The sequence below is a fragment of the Anopheles funestus genome, chromosome 3RL (assembly GCF_943734845.2).
Source record: "Anopheles funestus chromosome 3RL, idAnoFuneDA-416_04, whole genome shotgun sequence".
Taxonomy (NCBI): Eukaryota; Metazoa; Arthropoda; class Insecta; order Diptera; family Culicidae; genus Anopheles; species Anopheles funestus.
The window spans coordinates 66267654-66294709 of NC_064599.1; the positions used below are offsets into that span (position 1 = coordinate 66267654).

Here is a 27056-nt window from a genome sequence, read left to right on the forward strand (position 1 = left end):
TCATATCAAGACGTTCTTTGTCCAACCGTAATCGTGCGAAACAAACGTTAAGCATTACTAAACATGTCTGACCAAATATTTTAACATTTTCTCATATTTTCGTACTTAGGAAAATTTGCTCCAAATGCATTAAATGAGTCAGTGAAACATTTTACGAGGTATTTTGGTTCAAAAACAAGGATTTATATTCTTTAAGTATTACTTACCCATTCTGTATCAAGTATTCAGCAAAACTACATTTTTGTTTGGGATGATCTTAAAGCGAACAATTCAAAGTCAATAGAAATCCATCTAGAGTGTTATTTCGGATCGAACGATCGTACAACCTAGTTCATACGCGTTTGTGTGTGTTTTTTTCAGTAGTCAAATTTATTTTCTCTTCCGTTAGCCATTTCATTTCTTCCACTTGCTCAGTCTTATAACAACTCAGTGTAACATATTCATAATCTTATACGTTAAGTTTTGCCTTGTTTAAATTCACTTCCATCTTACAAAAGATTTTCGTACCCAATTTTTTCTAATTTTCCATTTTGTTTTGTTTTTTTTTGTTGTAGATTGCTTTTCATTTCGTGTATTTAACAAGAAAAAAAAACACCTTTTTTGAATTTAATGTTTTAGAAGTTTTATCTAAGCTTACGGACAAAGAAATCTTTATTCACAAATTTGTTGCGCAATACAAAATGAAGCATTTCAAACATTTTTTCCGTTTCTGCTCAGTAAGATTATCATTGCCATATCTGTGTGTTGTATTTTTTTCTTTTTTTCCTCTGCTTACTATTTTCCCATGTATCTCGAAGTGATGGAAAATGGTGGTTTGTTACTAACACTTCACACACCTTTTCGGTTTACCTCTTCGCTACGAACATTTCGTGAGAACAGCTTGTTCTGCCCTACCCTTCAGAAGGTTGTGTATCCGCCTACGCTAGTTGTACAAATATAAATTATCTCTATCTACTGTACAAAAAGAAACGTGAAAACTGATACATGGCTCGAGGAGAATTAGTAACAGAGTCAAATTTAGATAATAACAATTCAAGAATGGATTTTTTAATTACATTGAAAAAATCCGAATGAAGAATTAAGCAGAAATTCAAAAGAGATCTGTTAGAAGAAACGGAAAGAGAACTGTCAAGAAAAAAAATGAGTGAGAAAGCAAAGAAGGTAAAATTTATTAAAATGATCTTTTAACGTATGACATCATACCTCATTGAAGATTCCTTTAATACAAATACTCGGTTAGGTTAATCGTTTCTTTTTTGTTTTCAATGTACAATACAATCCGAGATACAAAATTACTTAACCTAATATGGCGCATCTGAACGATTCATTAGAAAAAAAAACAATTCGCCTTAACGTACCGGTTGTTAACATTAGTCTAGAGTACGTGTTTGCTTGTGTTCTAACGAGTTTTGTTGTCATTTCTTACTAGCCTTGTCGTTCATTCGGGTCCAGACAAAATGCGACGACATCTGGTGACTTAGAACATTGGCAAATGAAAAGAAGGTTCCGGACAATTATTTCCCTAACGTTTCTGTACAAACACACCGATTCCAGCGCCGGTGACACAAAGAGTTTGATTTCGATTGCTTCACTGCTACCTTTAAATAGTTGGACACGAATTGCCTAACGCAGTATGGATCCCGTGCTATGTCCTGTACCTCATCATAATGTCAGCAGGAGCAGTATGAAGTGGGAGTACAGAACGTAGATGAAGAAGTTGGGCGAATAGTTGTTGAGGCTACGCTGCACCGGAGGCACTGGCAAAGTGTTACTGTTGTTGGCAGACCCCGGACCCAGAGGACCGGCCGTGTGGTGCTGCTGGTGTGGGTACTTGTGCGGATGCTGCATCGTCATCGCCGGTGCAGGAGGATGCTGATGATGGTGTTGGTGGTGTGGACTATGATGTGGTTGGTGTTGGTAGGTAGCAGAATGCAGCTGAGACTGCACTTGAGGATGTCCTTGCACGAAGTGGTACTGACTCGGCGGTTGATGGTGGAAAGGGTTCGTAATGATCGAGTGTGAGGACACGTTCGGTGTGGTCGAATTACCAAGGACACGCTGATGCTGGAGGTAGTCTATGTTCTCGTAATGGTCAGAGTCGGCATCCACATCCGGGGCAGCTCCCAGCTGATGTGCCGTCTGGTCCGGGTACTTCAGATCGTACCGCACTGGGAGATCACAGGCAGGCCTAAGCTCACGGTAATCGTTCGACAGGACCTGCTGGGCAAGGTAACGCTCCAACTCCAGCTTGTCCACCTTCTGCGGCACTATACGCTCGTGTACATTCTTGCGCTCCTGTAAAATCTTTTTACGCTCGCGGGACTTGCGCCTGTAGACGATGGCCGCACCAGCGCCGAGTGCCAACAGTAGCAAACTCAGAAGTATGCTCAGCACCGTCACAAGATGGGCTGGACAGTTTATATCACCTTCGGACATGTTGCGCAGCGTACGGCGCGTCACCAACCCATCCTCGTTCAGATCACATCCGATCTCGTCCTTGTCGATCAGCAGCACGGTCGTGATGTTCGAGTGATCGGCCAACGATTTCCCTAGAAACGCTACACCGTCCGGATCATCGCCATCGTCATCATCGTGCGTCCCGGTCACTAGTCGCCACAGCCACCGAATGGTGCAGTTGCACACGAGCGGATTTCCCGCCAGCTTCAAGCGCTGTAGACGATCGAGCGGAAACTGGACGGCATCCAGCGTTAGAAGCGCGTTGCGTCGCATGGAAATGTCAATCAGATGCGGATTGCCGTGAAACAGGCGCACGGGAAGTGCCGAAAATGAAGGATTCTCATCGAGCGTTAACACCTGCAGATGTGTATTATCGATAAACGCCCTAAACAAGTTAGTGAAAGAGGAAACAAAGAGAACAGAAAGAGATCGATTAGTACGACATGTTTCATGCAAATGTGCAAAATGCCTAAAACGAAGTTAAAGATGCCATGAGTTCTGATGTCGCTTGAATTATGTTGTTACTTAAGAAAAACCTGTTGTATAATATTTAAAGCATGTCATAAATATTCCAAACTTGAATAACCCACAATAAAACAACTAAAGAAATTGAGATTTAGTTAACATTTTGTTACACCCACCTATAACACTTCTATCGTGTGTGGATGAATATTATTTTTTTTAACAACTCATTGAATTTGATTTTATTTTTCCTTTTACCTACAATGGTCGTTTATTGTACAAAAAAATATTGTTCGTGTAGCTATCACGATAATCACGGTTCATGAATTGTCGCGAGTTACAATGCAAATGCACCATCGCACCACTTGCTTGATACTGCCTCAAGAGTTATGTTTACGACGCGCAAGGTAAATCGAGCGAACAGGTTTCCTCTCGGCTTGAGTTTTGAAGCGAGTGCCACATATAAGATAGCATTGTTAATGATGCTACAATTTATACGGTTCGGTACATGGAAAACATGAGCATAACAAACAGCAACATTATGTGGGGCTTGTTTGCAGCGGTGGTAAAAGTGATCCGGCGGGTAAGATCATTACGCTTTCGAGTGAAGCCACGCGTCTACAGCTATACTTGGTACATTTTCCACTTCATTTGGGTAGAAGTTTAGGTGCCGTGGATGTGCTGCAGCCTATCGCATGAAGTTTGATGAAATATTACATTTAAGAGTACAAAGGAAACTGAAATTATAAGCTGAAAAAACAGCGAAAACAACGAATAATTCCTAGCGTTTTGTTGAATAATTTCTTCTTACACTCTGTTCCCCAAGATAATAGGCAGCATTGTTATATCAAGAGCTAAAATAAAGCGTTGAAGTCACTGATGTATGTGAGTGTTTTAACAATAAAACAAATTTTTAAATTTTGCTAAATTTCTCAAAAAAATGGCATGGGGTAAGCCTTATGAAATTTTCGAGTTGAATATTTTGTTTTTATTTTTTTGTTATTTTATATTCTTTTCTTATTTTTAAGCATTATTTGAGTGAAAAGAAACTTATTGCAGCAATAAAATATATCACATTTATAAATTAAGCAATATTACTTAAAAAAAGCCTAAGGCTATACAGCTATACAGCAGGCCTTGAATAACTTCTGGCACAGACATCTGAGGGCATGGCCGTCCAATAAGAAAATGTAGCCATTGATGCCATCTATTGACCACAGGTTAAAGATTGGAGATCCGTTGGATACCGACCGAGTTATAGGCAAAACTAGATGCAAAAATGAGCCTTAGTAAATTTTCATATTTTTGAATTTTTGATTTTTTAATTATTTTTCACTCTTTTTTTATTTAAAGCATTACTTGAGTGAAAAGAAACACATTGCAACCAGTTGGCATTAAAATAAATCAATTTAATTTTTTTTGCAAAATTTCCCAAAAAAAACGTAAGGGGTAAGCCTTATGAAATTTTCGAGTTGAAATTTTTTTGAAATTTTTTTTTCGATTTTTTATTCTTTTTTTAGTTTTAAGCATTATTTGAGTGAAAAGAAACATATTGCAACAAATTCCCATGAAAATATATCACAGTTTTCAATTTTGCTAAATTGTTCAAAAACAGGGTAAGGAACTTGGTTCCTCGAATAACTTCTGGCACAGACATCTGACGGTATGGCTGTCCAAGAAGAAAATGTAGCCATTGGTGCCATCTATCGACCACAAGTTAAAGATTGGCGATCCGTTGGATACCGACCGAGTTATAGGCAAAAGTTGGTGCAAAAATGAGAAAAATTTTACATTTTATCAAACAGGGTAAGGAACTTGGTTCCTCGAATAACTTCTGGCACACACATCTGAGGGCATGGCCGTCCAAGAAGAAAATATAGCCATTGATGCCATCTATCGACCACAGGTTAAAGATTGGCGATCCGTTGGATACCGACCGAGTTATAGGCAAATTTTGGTGCAAAAATGACCCTTAGTAAATTTTCAGTTTTTTGAATTTTTTGATTTTTTCATTATTTTTCACTCTTTTTTTTATTTCAATCATTATTTGAGTGAAAAGAAACTCATTGCAACCAATTGGGATTAAAATAAAACAATTTTATTTTTTTTGCAAAATTTCTCAAAAAAAACGTAAGGGGTAAGCCTTATGAAATTTTCGAGTTGAAATTTTTTTGAAATTTTTTTTTCGATTTTTTATTCTTTTTTTAGTTTTAAGCATTATTTGAGTGAAAAGAAACATATTGCAACAAATTCCCATGAAAATATATCACATTTTTCAATTTTGCTAAACTGTTCAAAAACAGGGTAAGGAACTTGGTTCCTCGAATAACTTCTGGCACAGACATCTGACGGTATGGCTGTCCAAGAAGAAAATGTAGCCATTGGTGCCATCTATCGACCACAAGTTAAAGATTGGCGATCCGTTGGATACCGACCGAGTTATAGGCAAAAGTTGGTGCAAAAATGAGAAAATTTTTACATTTTATCAAACAGGGTAAGGAACTTGGTTCCTCGAATAACTTCTGGCACAGACATCTGAGGGCATGGCCGTCCAAGAAGAAAATGTAGCCATTGATGCCATCTATCGACCACAGGTTAAAGATTGGCGATCCGTTGGATACCGACTGACTTATAGCCAAAACTTGGTGCAAAAATGACCCTTAGTAAATTTTCAGTTTTTTGAATTTTTTGATTTTTTCATTATTTTTCACTCTTTTTTTTATTTCAATCATTATTTGAGTTAAAAGAAACTCATTGCAACCAATTGGGATTAAAATAAAACAATTTTTTTTTTGCAAAATTTCTCAAAAAAAACGTAAGGGGTAAGCCTTATGAAATTTTCGAGTTGAAATTTTTTTAAAATTTTTTTTCGTTTTTTTATTCTTTTTTTAGTTTAAGGCATTATTTGAGTGAAAAGAAACATATTGCAACAAATTCCCATGAAAATATATCACATTTTTCAATTTTGCTAAATTGTTCAAAAACAGGGTAAGGAACTTGGTTCCTCGAATAACTTCTGGCACAGACAACTGACGGTATGGCTGTCCAAGAAGAAAGTGTAGCCATTGGTGCCATCTATCGACCACAAGTTAAAGATTGGCGATCCGTTGGATACCGATCGAGTTATAGGCAAAAGTTGGTGCAAAAATGAGAAAATTTTTACATTTTATCAAACAGGGTAAGGAACTTGGTTCCTCGAATAACTTCTGGCACAAACATCTGAGGGCATGGCTGTCCAAGAAGAAAATGTAGCCATTGATGCCATCTATCGACCACAGGTTAAAGATTGGCGATCCGTTGGATACCGACTGACTTATAGCCAAAACTTGGTGCAAAAATGACCCTTAGTAAATTTTCAGTTTTTTGAATTTTTTGATTTTTTCATTATTTTTCACTCTTTTTTTTATTTCAATCATTATTTGAGTGAAAAGAAACTCATTGCAACCAATTGGGATTAAAATAAAACAATTTTATTTTTTTTGCAAAATTTCTCAAAAAAAACGTAAGGGGTAAGCCTTATGAAATTTTCGAGTTGAAATTTTTTTGAACTTTTTTTTCGATTTTTTATTCTTTTTTTAGTTTTAAGCATTATTTGAGTGAAAAGAAACATATTGCAACAAATTCCCATGAAAATATATCACATTTTTCAATTTTGCTAAATTGTTCAAAAACAGGGTAAGGAACTTGGTTCCTCGAATAACTTCTGGCACAGACATCTGACGGTATGGCTGTCCAAGAAGAAAATGTAGCCATTGGTGCCATCTATCGACCACAAGTTAAAGATTGGCGATCCGTTGGATACCGACCGAGTTATAGGCAAAAGTTGGTGCAAAAATGAGAAAAATTTTACATTTTATCAAACAGGGTAAGGAACTTGGTTCCTCGAATAACTTCTGGCACACACATCTGAGGGCATGGCCGTCCAAGAAGAAAATATAGCCATTGATGCCATCTATCGACCACAGGTTAAAGATTGGCGATCCGTTGGATACCGACCGAGTTATAGGCAAATTTTGGTGCAAAAATGACCCTTAGTAAATTTTCAGTTTTTTGAATTTTTTGATTTTTTCATTATTTTTCACTCTTTTTTTTTATTTCAATCATTATTTGAGTGAAAAGAAACTCATTGCAACCAATTGGGATTAAAATAAAACAATTTTTTTTTTTTGCAAAATTTCTCAAAAAAAACGTAAGGGGTAAGCCTTATGAAATTTTCGAGTTGAAATTTTTTTGAAATTTTTTTTTCGATTTTTTATTCTTTTTTTAGTTTAAGGCATTATTTGAGTGAAAAGAAACATATTGCAACAAATTCCCATGAAAATATATCACATTTTTCAATTTTGCTAAATTGTTCAAAAACAGGGTAAGGAACTTGGTTCCTCGAATAACTTCTGGCACAGACATCTGACGGTATGGTCGTCCAAGAAGAAAATGTAGCCATTGGTGCCATCTATCGACCACAAGTTAAAGATTGGTGATCCGTTGGATACCGACCGAGTTATAGACAAAAGTTGGTGCAAAAATGAGAAAATTTTACATTTTCTCAAACAGGGTAAGGAACTTGGTTCCTCGAATAACTTCTGGCACAGACATCTGAGGGCATGGCCGTCCAAAAAGAAAATGTAGCCATTGATGCCATCTATCGACCACAGGTTAAAGATTGGCGATCCGTTGGATACCGACCGACTTATAGCCAAAACTTGGTGCAAAAATGACCCTTAGTAAATTTTCATTTTTTTGAATTTTTTGATTTTTTCATTATTTTTCACTCTTTTTTTATTTCAATCATTATTTGAGTGAAAAGAAACTCATTGCAACCAATTGGGATTAAAATAAAACAATTTTATTTTTTTTGCAAAATTTCTCAAAAAAAACGTAAGGGGTAAGCCTTATGAAATTTTCGAGTTGAAATTTTTTTTTCGATTTTTTATTCTTTTTTTAGTTTATGGCATTATTTGAGTGAAAAGAAACATATTGCAACAAATTCCCATGAAAATATATCACATTTTTCAATTTTGCTAAATTGTTCAAAAACAGGGTAAGGAACTTGGTTCCTCGAATAACTTCTGGCACAGACATCTGACGGTATGGCTGTCCAAGAAGAAAATGTAGCCATTGGTGCCATCTATCGACCACAAGTTGAAGATTGGCGATCCGTTGGATACCGACCGAGTTATAGGCAAAAGTTGGTGCAAAAATGAGAAAATTTTTACATTTTATCAAACAGGGTAAGGAACTTGGTTCCTCGAATAACTTCCGGCACGGACACCTGAGAGCATGGATGTCCAAGAAGAAAATGTAGCCATTGGTGCCATCTATCGACCACACGTTAAAGATTGGCGATCCGTTGGATACCGACCGAGTTATAGGCAAATTTTGGTGCAAGATTGACCCTTAGTAAATTTTCATTTTTTTGAATTTTTTGATTTTTTGATTATTTTTCACTCTTTTTTTTATTTCAATCATTATTTGAGTGAAAAGAAACTCATTGCAACCAATTGGGATTAAAATAAAACAATTTTATTTTTTTTGCAAAATTTCTCAAAAAAAAACGTAAGGGGTAAGCCTTATGAAATTTTCGAGTTGAAATTTTTTTGAATTTTTTTTTTTCGATTTTTTATTCTTTTTTTAGTTTAAAGCATTATTTGAGTGAAAAGAAACATATTGCAACAAATTCCCATGAAAATATATCACATTTTTCAATTTTGCTAAATTGTTCAAAAACAGGGTAAGGAACTTGGTTCCTCGAATAACTTCTGGCACAGACATCTGACGGTATGGCTGTCCAAGAAGAAAATGTAGCCATTGGTGCCATCTATCGACCACAGGTTAAAGATTGGCGATCCGTTGGATACCGATCGAGTTATAGGCAAAAGTTGGTGCAAAAATGAGAAAAATTTTACATTTTATCAAACAGGGTAAGGAACTTGGTTCCTCGAATAACTTCTGGCACAGACATCTGAGGGCATGGCCGTCCAAGAAGAAAATGTAGCCATTGATGCCATCTATCGACCACAGGTTAAAGATTGGCGATCCGTTGGATACCGACCGACTTATAGCCAAAACTTGGTGCAAAAATGACCCTTAGTAAATTTTCATTTTTTTGAATTTTTTGATTTTTTCATTATTTTTCACTCTTTTTTTTATTTCAATCATTATTTGAGTGAAAAGAAACTCATTGCAACCAATTGGGATTAAAATAAAACAATTTTATTTTTTTTGCAAAATTTCTCAAAAAAAACGTAAGGGGTAAGCCTTATGAAATTTTCGAGTTGAAATTTTTTTGAAATTTTTTTTTTCAATTTTTTATTCTTTTTTTAGTTTAAGGCATTATTTGAGTGAAAAGAAACATATTGCAACAAATTCCCATGAAAATATATCACATTTTTCAATTTTGCTAAATTGTTCAAAAACAGGGTAAGGAACTTGGTTCCTCGAATAACTTCTGGCACAGACATCTGACGGTATGGCTGTCCAAGAAGAAAATGTAGCCATTGGTGCCATCTATCGACCACAAGTTGAAGATTGGCGATCCGTTGGATACCGACCGAGTTATAGGCAAAAGTTAGTGCAAAAATGAGGAAAATTTTACATTTTCTCAAACAGGGTAAGGAACTTGGTTCCTCGAATAACTTCTGGCACATACATCTGAGGGCATGACCGTCCACGAAGAAAATGTAGCCATTGGTGCCATCTATCGACCACAGGTTAAAGATTGGCGATCCGTTGGATACCGACCGAGTTATAGGCAAATTTTGGTGCAAAAATGACCCTTAGTAAATTTTCATTTTTTTGAATTTTTTGATTTTTTGATTATTTTTCACTCTTTTTTTTATTTCAATCATTATTTGAGTGAAAAGAAACTCATTGCAACCAATTGGGATTAAAATAAAACAATTTTATTTTTTTTGCAAAATTTCTCAAAAAAAACGTAAGGGGTAAGCCTTATGAAATTTTCGAGTTGAAATTTTTTTGAAATTTTTTTTTCGATTTTTTATTCTTTTTTTAGTTTTAAGCATTATTTGAGTGAAAAGAAACATATTGCAACAAATTCCCATGAAAATATATCACAGTTTTCAATTTTGCTAAATTGTTCAAAAACAGGGTAAGGAACTTGGTTCCTCGAATAACTTCTGGCACAGACATCTGACGGTATGGCTGTCCAAGAAGAAAATGTAGCCATTGGTGCCATCTATCGACCACAAGTTGAAGATTGGCGATCCGTTGGATACCGACCGAGTTATAGGCAAAAGTTGGTGCAAAAATGAGAAAATTTTACATTTTATCAAACAGGGTAAGGAACTTGGTTCCTCGAATAACTTCCGGCACAGACATCTGACGGTATGGCTGTCCAAGAAGAAAATGTAGCCATTGGTGCCATCTATCGACCACGCGTTAAAGATTGGCGATCCGTTGGATACCGACCGAGTTATAGGCAAATTTTGGTGCAAAAATGACCCTTAGTAAATTTTCATTTTTTTGAATTTTTTGATTTTTTGATTACTTTTCACTCTTTTTTTTATTTCAATCATTATTTGAGTGAAAAGAAACTCATTGCAACCAATTGGGATTAAAATAAAACAATTTTATTTTTTTTGCAAAATTTCTCAAAAAAAACGTAAGGGGTAAGCCTTATGAAATTTTCGAGTTGAAATTTTTTTGAAATTTTTTTTTCGATTTTTTATTCTTTTTTTAGTTTTAAGCATTATTTGAGTGAAAAGAAACATATTGCAACAAATTCCCATGAAAATATATCACATTTTTCAATTTTGCTAAATTGTTCAAAAACAGGGTAAGGAACTTGGTTCCTCGAATAACTTCTGGCACAGACATCTGACGGTATGGCTGTCCAAGAAGAAAATGTAGCCATTGGTGCCATCTATCGACCACAGGTTAAAGATTGGCGATCCGTTGGATACCGATCGAGTTATAGGCAAAAGTTGGTGCAAAAATGAGAAAATTTTTACATTTTATCAAACAGGGTAAGGAACTTGGTTCCTCGAATAACTTCTGGCACAGACATCTGAGGGCATGGCCGTCCAAGAAGAAAATGTAGCCATTGATGCCATCTATCGACCACAGGTTAAAGATTGGCGATCCGTTGGATACCGACCGACTTATAGCCAAAACTTGGTGCAAAAATGACCCTTAGTAAATTTTCATTTTTTTGAATTTTTTGATTTTTTCATTATTTTTCACTCTTTTTTTTATTTCAATCATTATTTGAGTGAAAAGAAACTCATTGCAACCAATTGGGATTAAAATAAAACAATTTTATTTTTTTTGCAAAATTTCTCAAAAAAAACGTAAGGGGTAAGCCTTATGAAATTTTCGAGTTGAAATTTTTTTGAAATTTTTTTTTCAATTTTTTATTCTTTTTTTAGTTTAAGGCATTATTTGAGTGAAAAGAAACATATTGCAACAAATTCCCATGAAAATATATCACATTTTTCAATTTTGCTAAATTGTTCAAAAACAGGGTAAGGAACTTGGTTCCTCGAATAACTTCTGGCACAGACATCTGACGGTATGGCTGTCCAAGAAGAAAATGTAGCCATTGGTGCCATCTATCGACCACAAGTTGAAGATTGGCGATCCGTTGGATACCGACCGAGTTATAGGCAAAAGTTAGTGCAAAAATGAGGAAAATTTTACATTTTCTCAAACAGGGTAAGGAACTTGGTTCCTCGAATAACTTCTGGCACATACATCTGAGGGCATGACCGTCCACGAAGAAAATGTAGCCATTGGTGCCATCTATCGACCACAGGTTAAAGATTGGTGATCCGTTGGATACCGACCGAGTTATAGGCAAATTTTGGTGCAAAAATGACCCTTAGTAAATTTTCATTTTTTTGAATTTTTTGATTTTTTGATTATTTTTCACTCTTTTTTTTATTTCAATCATTATTTGAGTGAAAAGAAACTCATTGCAACCAATTGGGATTAAAATAAAACAATTTTATTTTTTTTGCAAAATTTCTCAAAAAAAAACGTAAGGGGTAAGCCTTATGAAATTTTCGAGTTGAAATTTTTTTGAAATTTTTTTTTCGATTTTTTATTCTTTTTTTAGTTTTAAGCATTATTTGAGTGAAAAGAAACATATTGCAACAAATTCCCATGAAAATATATCACAGTTTTCAATTTTGCTAAATTGTTCAAAAACAGGGTAAGGAACTTGGTTCCTCGAATAACTTCTGGCACAGACATCTGACGGTATGGCTGTCCAAGAATAAAATGTAGCCATTGGTGCCATCTATCGACCACAAGTTGAAGATTGGCGATCCGTTGGATACCGACCGAGTTATAGGCAAAAGTTGGTGCAAAAATGAGAAAATTTTTACATTTTATCAAACAGGGTAAGGAACTTGGTTCCTCGAATAACTTCCGGCACGGACACCTGAGAGCATGGATGTCCAAGAAGAAAATGTAGCCATTGGTGCCATCTATCGACCACAAGTTGAAGATTGGCGATCCGTTGGATACCGACCGAGTTATAGGCAAAAGTTAGTGCAAAAATGAGGAAAATTTTACATTTTCTCAAACAGGGTAAGGAACTTGGTTCCTCGAATAACTTCTGGCACATACATCTGAGGGCATGACCGTCCACGAAGAAAATGTAGCCATTGGTGCCATCTATCGACCACAGGTTAAAGATTGGCGATCCGTTGGATACCGACCGAGTTATAGGCAAATTTTGGTGCAAGATTGACCCTTAGTAAATTTTCATTTTTTTGAATTTTTTGATTTTTTCATTATTTTTCACTCTTTTTTTTATTTCAATCATTATTTGAGTGAAAAGAAACTCATTGCAACCAATTGGGATTAAAATAAAACAATTTTATTTTTTTTGCAAAATTTCTCAAAAAAAAACGTAAGGGGTAAGCCTTATGAAATTTTCGAGTTGAAATTTTTTTGAAATTTTTTTTTCGATTTTTTATTCTTGTTTTAGTTTTAAGCATTATTTGAGTGAAAAGAAACATATTGCAACAAATTCCCATGAAAATATATCACATTTTTCAATTTTGCTAAATTGTTCAAAAACAGGGTAAGGAACTTGGTTCCTCGAATAACTTCTGGCACAGACATCTGACGGTATGGCCGTCCAAGAAGAAAATGTAGCCATTGGTGCCATCTATCGACCACAAGTTAAAGATTGGCGATCCGTTGGATACCGACCGAGTTATAGGCAAAAGTTGGTGCAAAAATGAGAAAAATTTTACATTTTATCAAACAGGGTAAGGAACTTGGTTCCTCGAATAACTTCTGGCACACACATCTGAGGGCATGGCCGTCCAAGAAGAAAATATAGCCATTGATGCCATCTATCGACCACAGGTTAAAGATTGGCGATCCGTTGGATACCGACCGAGTTATAGGCAAATTTTGGTGCAAAAATGACCCTTAGTAAATTTTCAGTTTTTTGAATTTTTTGATTTTTTCATTATTTTTCACTCTTTTTTTTATTTCAATTATTATTTGAGTGAAAAGAAACTCATTGCAACCAATTGGGATTAAAATAAAATAATTTTATTTTTTTTGCAAAATTTCTCAAAAAAAACGTAAGGGGTAAGCCTTATGAAATTTTCGAGTTGAAATTTTTTTGAAATTTTTTTTTCGATTTTTTATTCTTTTTTTAGTTTAAGGCATTATTTGAGTGAAAAGAAACATATTGCAACAAATTCCCATGAAAATATATCACATTTTTCAATTTTGCTAAATTGTTCAAAAACAGGGTAAGGAACTTGGTTCCTCGAATAACTTCTGGCACAGACATCTGACGGTATGGCTGTCCAAGAAGAAAATGTAGCCATTGGTGCCATCTATCGACCACAGGTTAAAGATTGGCGATCCGTTGGATACCGATCGAGTTATAGGCAAAAGTTGGTGCAAAAATGAGAAAATTTTTACATTTTATCAAACAGGGTAAGGAACTTGGTTCCTCGAATAACTTCTGGCACAGACATCTGAGGGCATGGCCGTCCAAGAAGAAAATGTAGCCATTGATGCCATCTATCGACCACAGGTTAAAGATTGGCGATCCGTTGGATACCGACCGACTTATAGCCAAAACTTGGTGCAAAAATGACCCTTAGTAAATTTTCATTTTTTTGAATTTTTTGATTTTTTCATTATTTTTCACTCTTTTTTTAATTCAAACATTATTTGAGTGAAAAGAAACTCATTGCAACCAATTGGGATTAAAATAAAACAATTTTATTTTTTTTTGCAAAATTTCTCAAAAAAAACGTAAGGGGTAAGCCTTATGAAATTTTCGAGTTGAAATTTTTTTGAAATTTTTTTTTCAATTTTTTATTCTTTTTTTAGTTTAAGGCATTATTTGAGTGAAAAGAAACATATTGCAACAAATTCCCATGAAAATATATCACATTTTTCAATTTTGCTAAATTGTTCAAAAACAGGGTAAGGAACTTGGTTCCTCGAATAACTTCTGGCACAGACATCTGACGGTATGGCTGTCCAAGAAGAAAATGTAGCCATTGGTGCCATCTATCGACCACAAGTTGAAGATTGGCGATCCGTTGGATACCGACCGAGTTATAGGCAAAAGTTAGTGCAAAAATGAGGAAAATTTTACATTTTCTCAAACAGGGTAAGGAACTTGGTTCCTCGAATAACTTCTGGCACATACATCTGAGGGCATGACCGTCCACGAAGAAAATGTAGCCATTGGTGCCATCTATCGACCACAGGTTAAAGATTGGCGATCCGTTGGATACCGACCGAGTTATAGGCAAATTTTGGTGCAAGATTGACCCTTAGTAAATTTTCATTTTTTTGAATTTTTTGATTTTTTCATTATTTTTCACTCTTTTTTTTATTTCAATCATTATTTGAGTGAAAAGAAACTCATTGCAACCAATTGGGATTAAAATAAAACAATTTTATTTTTTTTGCAAAATTTCTCAAAAAAAAAACGTAAGGGGTAAGCCTTATGAAATTTTCGAGTTGAAATTTTTTTGAAATTTTTTTTTCGATTTTTTATTCTTTTTTTAGTTTTAAGCATTATTTGAGTGAAAAGAAACATATTGCAACAAATTCCCATGAAAATATATCACATTTTTCAATTTTGCTAAATTGTTCAAAAACAGGGTAAGGAACTTGGTTCCTCGAATAACTTCTGGCACAGACATCTGACGGTATGGCTGTCCAAGAAGAAAATGTAGCCATTGGTGCCATCTATCGACCACAAGTTAAAGATTGGCGATCCGTTGGATACCGACCGAGTTATAGGCAAAAGTTGGTGCAAAAATGAGAAAATTTTTACATTTTATCAAACAGGGTAAGGAACTTGGTTCCTCGAATAACTTCTGGCACACACATCTGAGGGCATGGCCGTCCAAGAAGAAAATATAGCCATTGATGCCATCTATCGACCACAGGTTAAAGATTGGCGATCCGTTGGATACCGACCGAGTTATAGGCAAATTTTGGTGCAAAAATGACCCTTAGTAAATTTTCAGTTTTTTGAATTTTTTGATTTTTTCATTATTTTTCACTCTTTTTTTTATTTCAATCATTATTTGAGTGAAAAGAAACTCATTGCAACCAATTGGGATTAAAATAAAACAATTTTTTTTTTGCAAAATTTCTCAAAAAAAACGTAAGGGGTAAGCCTTATGAAATTTTCGAGTTGAAATTTTTTTGAAATTTTTTTTCGATTTTTTATTTTTTTTTTAGTTTAAGGCATTATTTGAGTGAAAAGAAACATATTGCAACAAATTCCCATGAAAATATATCACATTTTTCAATTTTGCTAAATTGTTCAAAAACAGGGTAAGGAACTTGGTTCCTCGAATAACTTCTGGCACAGACATCTGACGGTATGGCTGTCCAAGAAGAAAATGTAGCCATTGGTGCCATCTATCGACCACAAGTTGAAGATTGGCGATCCGTTGGATACCGACCGAGTTATAGGCAAATTTTGGTGCAAGATTGACCCTTAGTAAATTTTCATTTTTTTGAATTTTTTGATTTTTTCATTATTTTTCACTCTTTTCTTTATTTCAATCATTATTTCAGTGAAAAGAAACTCATTGCAACCAATTGGGATTAAAATAAAACAATTTTATTTTTTTTTGCAAAATTTCTCAAAAAAAAACGTAAGGGGTAAGCCTTATGAAATTTTCGAGTTGAAATTTTTTTGAAATTTTTTTTTCGATTTTTTATTCTTTTTTTAGTTTTAAGCATTATTTGAGTGAAAAGAAACATATTGCAACAAATTCCCATGAAAATATATCACAGTTTTCAATTTTGCTAAATTGTTCAAAAACAGGGTAAGGAACTTGGTTCCTCGAATAACTACTGGCACAGACATCTGACGGTATGGCCGTCCAAGAAGAAAATGTAGCCATTGGTGCCATCTATCGACCACAAGTTAAAGATTGGCGATCCGTTGGATACCGACCGAGTTATAGGCAAAAGTTGGTGCAAAAATGAGAAAAATTTTACATTTTATCAAACAGGGTAAGGAACTTGGTTCCTCGAATAACTTCTGGCACACACATCTGAGGGCATGGCCGTCCAAGAAGAAAATGTAGCCATTAATGCCATCTATCGACCACAGGTTAAAGATTGGCGATCCGTTGGATACCGACCGAGTTATAGGCAAAAGTTAGTGCAAAAATGAGCCTTAGTAAATTTTCATTTTTTTGAATTTTTTGATTTTTTGATTATTTTTCACTCTTTTTTTTATTTCAATCATTATTTGAGTGAAAAGAAACTCATTGCAACCAATTGGGATTAAAATAAAACAATTTTATTTTTTTTTGCAAAATTTCTCAAAAAAAACGTAAGGGGTAAGCCTTATGAAATTTTCGAGTTGAAATTTTTTTGAAATTTTTTTTTCGATTTTTTATTCTTTTTTTAGTTTAAGGCATTATTTGAGTGAAAAGAAACATATTGCAACAAATTCCCATGAAAATATATCACATTTTTCAATTTTGCTAAATTGTTCAAAAACAGGGTAAGGAACTTGGTTCCTCGAATAACTTCTGGCACAGACATCTGACGGTATGGCTGTCCAAGAAGAAAATGTAGCCATTGGTGCCATCTACCGACCACAAGTTAAAGATTGGCGATCCGTTGGATACCGACCGAGTTATAGGCAAAAGTTGGTGCAAAAATGAGAAAATTTTTACATTTTCTCAAACAGGGTAAGGAACTTGGTTCCTCGAATAACTTCTGGCACATACATCTGAGGGCATGACCGTCCACGAAGAAAATGTAGCCATTGGTGCCATCTATCGACCACAGGTTAAAGATTGGCGATCCGTTGGATACCGACCGAGTTATAGGCAAATTTTGGTGCAAAAATGACCCTTAGTAAATTTTCAGTTTTTTGAATTTTTTGATTTTTTCATTATTTTTCACTCTTTTTTTTATTTCAATCATTATTTGAGTGAAAAGAAACTCATTGCAACCAATTGGGATTAAAATAAAACAATTTTATTTTTTTTGCAAAATTTCTCAAAAAAACGTAAGGGGTAAGCCTTATGAAATTTTCGAGTTGAAATTTTTTTGAAATTTTTTTTTCGATTTTTTATTCTTTTTTTAGTTTAAGGCATTATTTGAGTGAAAAGAAACATATTGCAACAAATTCCCATGAAAATATATCACATTTTTCAATTTTGCTAAATTGTTCAAAAACAGGGTAAGGAACTTGGTTCCTCGAATAACTTCTGGCACAGACATCTGACGGTATGGTCGTCCAAGAAGAAAATGTAGCCATTGGTGCCATCTATCGACCACAAGTTAAAGATTGGCGATCCGTTGGATACCGACCGAGTTATAGGCGAAAGTTGGTGCAAAAATGAGAAAATTTTTACATTTTATCAAACAGGGTAAGGAACTTGGTTCCTCGAATAACTTCTGGCACAGACATCTGAGGGCATGGCCGTCCAAGAAGAAAATGTAGCCATTGATGCCATCTATCGACCACAGGTTAAAGATTGGCGATCCGTTGGATACCGACCGAGTTATAGCCAAAACTTGGTGCAAAAATGACCCTTAGTAAATTTTCAGTTTTTTGAATTTTTTGATTTTTTCATTATTTTTCACTCTTTTTTTTATTTCAATCATTATTTGAGTGAAAAGAAACTCATTGCAACCAATTGGGATTAAAATAAAACAATTTTATTTTTTTTGCAAAATTTCTCAAAAAAAACGTAAGGGGTAAGCCTTATGAAATTTTCGAGTTGAAATTTTTTTGAAATTTTTTTTCGATTTTTTATTTTTTTTTAGTTTAAGGCATTATTTGAGTGAAAAGAAACATATTGCAACAAATTCCCATGAAAATATATCACATTTTTCAATTTTGCTAAATTGTTCAAAAACAGGGTAAGGAACTTGGTTCCTCGAATAACTTCTGGCACAGACATCTGACGGTATGGCTGTCCAAGAAGAAAATTTAGCCATTGGTGCCATCTATCGACCACAAGTTAAAGATTGGCGATCCGTTGGATACCGACCGAGTTATAGGCAAAAGTTGGTGCAAAAATGAGAAAATTTTTACATTTTATCAAACAGGGTAAGGAACTTGGTTCCTCGAATAACTTCTGGCACAGACATCTGAGGGCATGGCCGTCCAAGAAGAAAATGTAGCCATTGATGCCATCTATCGACCACAGGTTAAAGATTGGCGATCCGTTGGATACCGACCGAGTTATAGCCAAAACTTGGTGCAAAAATGACCCTTAGTAAATTTTCAGTTTTTTGAATTTTTTGATTTTTTTATTATTTTTCACTCTTTTTTTTATTTCAATCATTATTTGAGTGAAAAGAAACTCATTGCAACCAATTGGGATTAAAATAAAACAATTTTATTTTTTTTGCAAAATTTCTCAAAAAAAACGTAAGGGGTAAGCCTTATGAAATTTTCGAGTTGAAATTTTTTTGAAATTTTTTTTTCGATTTTTTATTCTTTTTTTAGTTTAAAGCATTATTTGAGTGAAAAGAAACATATTGCAACAAATTCCCATGAAAATATATCACATTTTTCAATTTTGCTAAATTGTTCAAACACAGGGTAAGGAACTTGGTTCCTCGAATAACTTCTGGCACAGACAGCTGACGGTATGGTCGTCCAAGAAGAAAATGTAGCCATTGGTGCCATCTATCGACCACAGGTTAAAGATTGGCGATCCGTTGGATACCGACCGAGTTATAGGCAAAAGTTGGTGCAAAAAAGAGAAAAACTTTACATTTTATCAAACAGGGTAAGGAACTTGGTTCCTCGAATAACTTCTGGCACACACATCTGAGGGCATGGCCGTCCAAGAAGAAAATGTAGCCATTGATGCCTTCTATCGACCACAGGTTAAAGATTGGCGATCCGTTGGATACCGACCGAGTTATAGGCAAAATTTGGTGCAAAAATGACCCTTAGTAAATGTTCAATTTTTTGAATTTTTTGATTTTTTGATTATTTTTCACTCTTTTTTTTATTTCAATCATTATTTGAGTGAAAAGAAACTCATTGCAACCAATTGGGATTAAAATAAAACAATTTTATTTTTTTTGCAAAATTTCTCAAAAAAAACGTAAGGGGTAAGCCTTATGAAATTTTCGAGTTGAAATTTTTTTGAAATTTTTTTTCGATTTTTTATTTTTTTTTTTAGTTTAAGGCATTATTTGAGTGAAAAGAAACATATTGCAACAAATTCCCATGAAAATATATCACATTTTTCAATTTTGCTAAATTGTTCAAAAACAGGGTAAGGAACTTGGTTCCTCGAATAACTTCTGGCACAGACATCTGACGGTATGGCTGTCCAAGAAGAAAATGTAGCCATTGGTGCCATCTATCGACCACAAGTTAAAGATTGGCGATCCGTTGGATACCGACCGAGTTATAGGCAAAAGTTGGTGCAAAAATGAGAAAAATTTTACATTTTATCAAACAGGGTAAGGAACTTGGTTCCTCGAATAACTTCTGGCACACACATCTGAGGGCATGGCCGTCCAAGAAGAAAATATAGCCATTGATGCCATCTATCGACCACAGGTTAAAGATTGGCGATCTGTTGGATACCGACCGACTTATAGGCAAATTTTGGTTCAAAAATGACCCTTAGTAAATTTTCAGTTTTTTGAATTTTTTGATTTTTTCATTATTTTTCACTCTTTTTTTTATTTCAATCATTATTTGAGTGAAAAGAAACTCATTGCAACCAATTGGGATTAAAATAAAACAATTTTATTTTTTTTGCAAAATTTCTCAAAAAAACGTAAGGGGTAAGCCTTATGAAATTTTCGAGTTGAAATTTTTTTGAAATTTTTTTTTCGATTTTTTATTCTTTTTTTAGTTTAAGGCATTATTTGAGTGAAAAGAAACATATTGCAACAAATTCCCATGAAAATATATCACATTTTTCAATTTTGCTAAATTGTTCAAAAACAGGGTAAGGAACTTGGTTCCTCGAATAACTTCTGGCACAGACATCTGACGGTATGGTCGTCCAAGAAGAAAATGTAGCCATTGGTGCCATCTATCGACCACAAGTTAAAGATTGGCGATCCGTTGGATACCGACCGAGTTATAGGCAAAAGTTGGTGCAAAAATGAGAAAATTTTTACATTTTATCAAACAGGGTAAGGAACTTGGTTCCTCGAATAACTTCTGGCACAGACATCTGAGGGCATGGCCGTCCAAGAAGAAAATGTAGCCATTGATGCCATCTATCGACCACAGGTTAAAGATTGGCGATCCGTTGGATACCGACCGAGTTATAGCCAAAACTTGGTGCAAAAATGACCCTTAGTAAATTTTCAGTTTTTTGAATTTTTTGATTTTTTCATTATTTTTCACTCTTTTTTTTATTTCAATCATTATTTGAGTGAAAAGAAACTCATTGCAACCAATTGGGATTAAAATAAAACAATTTTATTTTTTTTGCAAAATTTCTCAAAAAAAACGTAAGGGGTAAGCCTTATGAAATTTTCGAGTTGAAATTTTTTTGAAATTTTTTTTTCGATTTTTTATTCTTTTTTTAGTTTAAAGCATTATTTGAGTGAAAAGAAACATATTGCAACAAATTCCCATGAAAATATATCACATTTTTCAATTTTGCTAAATTGTTCAAACACAGGGTAAGGAACTTGGTTCCTCGAATAACTTCTGGCACAGACATCTGACGGTATGGTCGTCCAAGAAGAAAATGTAGCCATTGGTGCCATCTATCGACCACAGGTTAAAGATTGGCGATCCGTTGGATACCGACCGAGTTATAGGCAAAAGTTGGTGCAAAAAAGAGAAAAACTTTACATTTTATCAAACAGGGTAAGGAACTTGGTTCCTCGAATAACTTCTGGCACACACATCTGAGGGCATGGCCGTCCAAGAAGAAAATGTAGCCATTGATGCCTTCTATCGACCACAGGTTAAAGATTGGCGATCCGTTGGATACCGACCGAGTTATAGGCAAAATTTGGTGCAAAAATGACCCTTAGTAAATGTTCAATTTTTTGAATTTTTTGATTTTTTGATTATTTTTCACTCTTTTTTTTATTTCAATCATTATTTGAGTGAAAAGAAACTCATTGCAACCAATTGGGATTAAAATAAAACAATTTTATTTTTTTTGCAAAATTTCTCAAAAAAAACGTAAGGGGTAAGCCTTATGAAATTTTCGAGTTGAAATTTTTTTGAAATTTTTTTTTCGATTTTTTATTCTTTTTTTAGTTTTAAGCATTATTTGAGTGAAAAGAAACATATTGCAACAAATTCCCATGAAAATATATCACATTTTTCAATTTTGCTAAATTGTTCAAAAACAGGGTAAGGAACTTGGTTCCTCGAATAACTTCTGGCACAGACATCTGACGGTATGGCCGTCCAAGAAGAAAATGTAGCCATTGGTGCCATCTATCGACCACAAGTTAAAGATTGGCGATCCGTTGGATACCGACCGAGTTATAGGCAAAAGTTGGTGCAAAAATGAGAAAATTTTTACATTTTATCAAACAGGGTAAGGAACTTGGTTCCTCGAATAACTTCTGGCACAGACATCTGAGGGCATGGCCGTCCAAGAAGAAAATATAGCCATTGATGCCATCTATCGACCACAGGTTAAAGATTGGCGATCCGTTGGATACCGACCGAGTTATAGGCAAATTTTGGTGCAAAAATGACCCTTAGTAAATTTTCAGTTTTTTGAATTTTTTGATTTTTTCATTATTTTTCACTCTTTTTTTTATTTCAATCATTATTTGAGTGAAAAGAAACTCATTGCAACCAATTGGGATTAAAATAAAACAATTTTATTGTTTTTGCAAAATTTCTCAAAAAAAACGTAAGGGGTAAGCCTTATGAAATTTTCGAGTTGAAATTTTTTTGAAATTTTTTTTTCGATTTTTTATTCTTTTTTTAGTTTTAAGCATTATTTGAGTGAAAAGAAACATATTGCAACAAATTCCCATGAAAATATATCACAGTTTTCAATTTTGCTAAATTGTTCAAAAACAGGGTTCAAAATTTCTCAAAAAAACGTAAGGGGTAAGCCTTATGAAATTTTCGAGTTGAAATTTTTTTGAAATTTTTTTTTCGATTTTTTATTCTTTTTTTAGTTTAAGGCATTATTTGAGTGAAAAGAAACATATTGCAACAAATTCCCATGAAAATATATCACATTTTTCAATTTTGCTAAATTGTTCAAAAACAGGGTAAGGAACTTGGTTCCTCGAATAACTTCTGGCACAGACATCTGACGGTATGGCCGTCCAAGAAGAAAATGTAGCCATTGGTGCCATCTATCGACCACAAGTTAAAGATTGGCGATCCGTTGGATACCGACCGAGTTATAGGCAAAAGTTGGTGCAAAAATGAGAAAATTTTTACATTTTATCAAACAGGGTAAGGAACTTGGTTCCTCGAATAACTTCTGGCACAGACATCTGAGGGCATGGCCGTCCAAGAAGAAAATGTAGCCATTGATACCATCTATCGACCACAGGTTAAAGATTGGCGATCCGTTGGATACCGACCGAGTTATAGCCAAAACTTGGTGCAAAAATGACCCTTAGTAAATTTTCAGTTTTTTGAATTTTTTGATTTTTTCATTATTTTTCACTCTTTTTTTTATTTCAATCATTATTTGAGTGAAAAGAAACTCATTGCAACCAATTGGGATTAAAATAAAACAATTTTATTTTTTTTGCAAAATTTCTCAAAAAAAACGTAAGGGGTAAGCCTTATGAAATTTTCGAGTTGAAATTTTTTTGAAATTTTTTTTTCGATTTTTTATTCTTTTTTTAGTTTAAAGCATTATTTGAGTGAAAAGAAACATATTGCAACAAATTCCCATGAAAATATATCACATTTTTCAATTTTGCTAAATTGTTCAAAAACAGGGTAAGGAACTTGGTTCCTCGAATAACTTCTGGCACAGACATCTGACGGTATGGTCGTCCAAGAAGAAAATGTAGCCATTGGTGCCATCTATCGACCACAGGTTAAAGATTGGCGATCCGTTGGATACCGACCGAGTTATAGGCAAAAGTTGGTGCAAAAAAGAGAAAAACTTTACATTTTATCAAACAGGGTAAGGAACTTGGTTCCTCGAATAACTTCTGGCACACACATCTGAGGGCATGGCCGTCCAAGAAGAAAATGTAGCCATTGATGCCTTCTATCGACCACAGGTTAAAGATTGGCGATCCGTTGGATACCGACCGAGTTATAGGCAAAATTTGGTGCAAAAATGACCCTTAGTAAATGTTCAATTTTTTGAATTTTTTGATTTTTTGATTATTTTTCACTCTTTTTTTTATTTCAATCATTATTTGAGTGAAAAGAAACTCATTGCAACCAATTGGGATTAAAATAAAACAATTTTATTTTTTTTGCAAAATTTCTCAAAAAAAACGTAAGGGGTAAGCCTTATGAAATTTTCGAGTTGAAATTTTTTTGAAATTTTTTTTTCGATTTTTTATTCTTTTTTTAGTTTAAGGCATTATTTGAGTGAAAAGAAACATATTGCAACAAATTCCCATGAAAATATATCACATTTTTCAATTTTGCTAAATTGTTCAAAAACAGGGTAAGGAACTTGGTTCCTCGAATAACTTCTGGCACAGACATCTGACGGTATGGCCGTCCAAGAAGAAAATGTAGCCATTGGTGCCATCTATCGACCACAAGTTAAAGATTGGCGATCCGTTGGATACCGACCGAGTTATAGGCAAAAGTTGGTGCAAAAATGAGAAAATTTTTACATTTTATCAAACAGGGTAAGGAACTTGGTTCCTCGAATAACTTCTGGCACAGACATCTGAGGGCATGGCCGTCCAAGAAGAAAATGTAGCCATTGATGCCATCTATCGACCACAGGTTAAAGATTGGCGATCCGTTGGATACCGACCGAGTTATAGGCAAATTTTGGTGCAAAAATGACCCTTAGTAAATTTTCAGTTTTTTGAATTTTTTGATTTTTTCATTATTTTTCACTCTTTTTTTTATTTCAATCATTATTTGAGTGAAAAGAAACTCATTGCAACCAATTGGGATTAAAATAAAACAATTTTATTTTTTTTGCAAAATTTCTCAAAAAAACGTAAGGGGTAAGCCTTATGAAATTTTCGAGTTGAAATTTTTTTGAAATTTTTTTTTCGATTTTTTATTCTTTTTTTAGTTTAAAGCATTATTTGAGTGAAAAGAAACATATTGCAACAAATTCCCATGAAAATATATCACATTTTTCAATTTTGCTAAATTGTTCAAAACCAGGGTAAGGAACTTGGTTCCTCGAATAACTTCTGGCACAGACATCTGACGGTATGGCCGTCCAAGAAGAAAATGTAGCCATTGGTGCCATCTATCGACCACAAGTTAAAGATTGGCGATCCGTTGGATACCGACCGAGTTATAGGCAAAAGTTGGTGCAAAAATGAGAAAATTTTTACATTTTATCAAACAGGGTAAGGAACTTGGTTCCTCGAATAACTTCTGGCACAGACATCTGAGGGCATGGCCGTCCAAGAAGAAAATATAGCCATTGATGCCATCTATCGACCACAGGTTAAAGATTGGCGATCCATTGGATACCGACCGAGTTATAGGCAAATTTTGGTGCAAAAATGACCCTTAGTATATTTTCAGTTTTTTGAATTTTTTGATTTTTTGATTATTTTTCACTCTTTTTTTTATTTCAATCATTATTTGAGTGAAAAGAAACTCATTGCAACCAATTGGGATTAAAATAAAACAATTTTATTTTTTTTGCAAAATTTCTCAAAAAAACGTAAGGGGTAAGCCTTATGAAATTTTCGAGTTGAAATTTTTTTGAAATGTTTTTTTCGATTTTTTATTCTTTTTTTAGTTTAAAGCATTATTTGAGTGAAAAGAAACATATTGCAACAAATTCCCATGAAAATATATCACATTTTTCAATTTTGCTAAATTGTTCAAAAACAGGGTAAGGAACTTGGTTCCTCGAATAACTTCTGGCACAGACATCTGACGGTATGGCCGTCCAAGAAGAAAATGTAGCCATTGGTGCCATCTATCGACCACAAGTTAAAGATTGGCGATCCGTTGGATACCGACCGAGTTATAGGCAAAAGTTGGTGCAAAAATGAGAAAATTTTTACAACTTATCAAACAGGGTAAGGAACTTGGTTCCTCGAATAACTTCTGGCACAGACATCTGAGGGCATGGCCGTCCAAGAAGAAAATGTAGCCATTGATGCCATCTATCGACCACAGGTTAAAGATTGGCGATCCGTTGGATACCGACCGAGTTATAGCCAAAACTTGGTGCAAAAATGACCCTTAGTAAATTTTCAGTTTTTTGAATTTTTTGATTTTTTCATTATTTTTCACTCTTTTTTTTATTTCAATCATTATTTGAGTGAAAAGAAACTCATTGCAACCAATTGGGATTAAAATAAAACAATTTTATTTTTTTTGCAAAATTTCTCAAAAAAAACGTAAGGGGTAAGCCTTATGAAATTTTCGAGTTGAAATTTTTTTGAAATTTTTTTTTTCGATTTTTTATTCTTTTTTTAGTTTAAAGCATTATTTGAGTGAAAAGAAACATATTGCAACAAATTCCCATGAAAATATATCACATTTTTCAATTTTGCTAAATTGTTCAAACACAGGGTAAGGAACTTGGTTCCTCGAATAACTTCTGGCACAGACATCTGACGGTATGGTCGTCCAAGAAGAAAATGTAGCCATTGGTGCCATCTATCGACCACAGGTTAAAGATTGGCGATCCGTTGGATACCGACCGAGTTATAGGCAAAAGTTGGTGCAAAAATGAGAAAATTTTTACATTTTATCAAACAGGGTAAGGAACTTGGTTCCTCGAATAACTTCTGGCACAGACATCTGAGGGCATGGCCGTCCAAGAAGAAAATGTAGCCATTGATGCCATCTATCGACCACAGGTTAAAGATTGGCGATCCGTTGGATACCGACCGAGTTATAGGCAAAACTAGGTGCAAAAATGAGCCTTAGTAAATTTTCATATTTTTGAATTTTTTGATTTTTTTATTATTTTTCACTCTTTTTTCATTTAAAGCATTACTTGAGTGAAAAGAAACACATTGCAACCAGTTGGGATTAAAATAAATCAATTTAATTTTTTTTGCAAAATTTCCCAATAAAGACGTAAGGGGTAAGCCTTATGAAATTTTCGAGTTGAAATTTTTTTTTAATTTTTTTTGTTATTTTTATAATGTTTTAAATTTTTAGTATTATTTGAGTGAAAAGAAACTGATTTTATCCGAATCGCTTTAAAATAAATCAATTTAATTTTTTTTTCAAAATTTCCCAAAAAAAACGTTAGGCTATAGCCTTAGGAAATTTTCAAATGGGAGCGCATCGCACAATCGCTCCTGTGTGTAGCGCTCCTTGTGGTGCGGAACTTCGCTCCTGGGATTGCATCGCACAATCGCTCCTGTGTGTAGCGCTCCGTACGGAGCTACCTCTGTTTTCCCGTGGGCTGTGCGGGAGCGCACACAATAAGATGAGCGGAGCGATTGAGGTACCTCTTTCGCTCTTGACCCAACAGTATTACAGGTACTCTTCTTGATTTTTTTTAATATTGAAGAGATAAGGATCGCCAAGCATTTCTGATCAAGATTTAACAAATTTGGCTGAAGAGGCCATT

At 34.3% G+C, this 27056-nt stretch overlaps 1 protein-coding gene and 1 long non-coding RNA gene across 6 annotated transcripts in view; one reads left to right on the forward strand and one right to left on the reverse strand.

The window, feature by feature from the left end:
- Positions 1–246: 246 nt before the first annotated feature.
- Positions 247–27056, reverse strand: part of LOC125769770 (nyctalopin-like) — a 266449-nt gene continuing 239639 nt past the window's right edge. For all 4 annotated transcript variants that reach the window (XM_049438623.1, XM_049438621.1, XM_049438622.1 and 1 more), the window contains one exon: positions 247–2842. In XM_049438623.1, coding sequence (XP_049294580.1) covers positions 1663–2842 — 1180 coding nt within the window. In that variant the 3' untranslated portion in view covers positions 247–1662. The remainder of the gene's footprint in view (positions 2843–27056) is intronic.
- Positions 15535–26556, forward strand: LOC125769783 (uncharacterized). Of its 2 annotated transcripts, none has more exons than XR_007419106.1 (3): positions 15535–19945; positions 24269–24955; positions 25643–26556. It is a non-coding gene; the product is annotated as an uncharacterized LOC125769783 (long non-coding RNA). The 2 variants fall into 2 exon arrangements; XR_007419107.1 differs by having other exon boundaries at positions 26142–26556.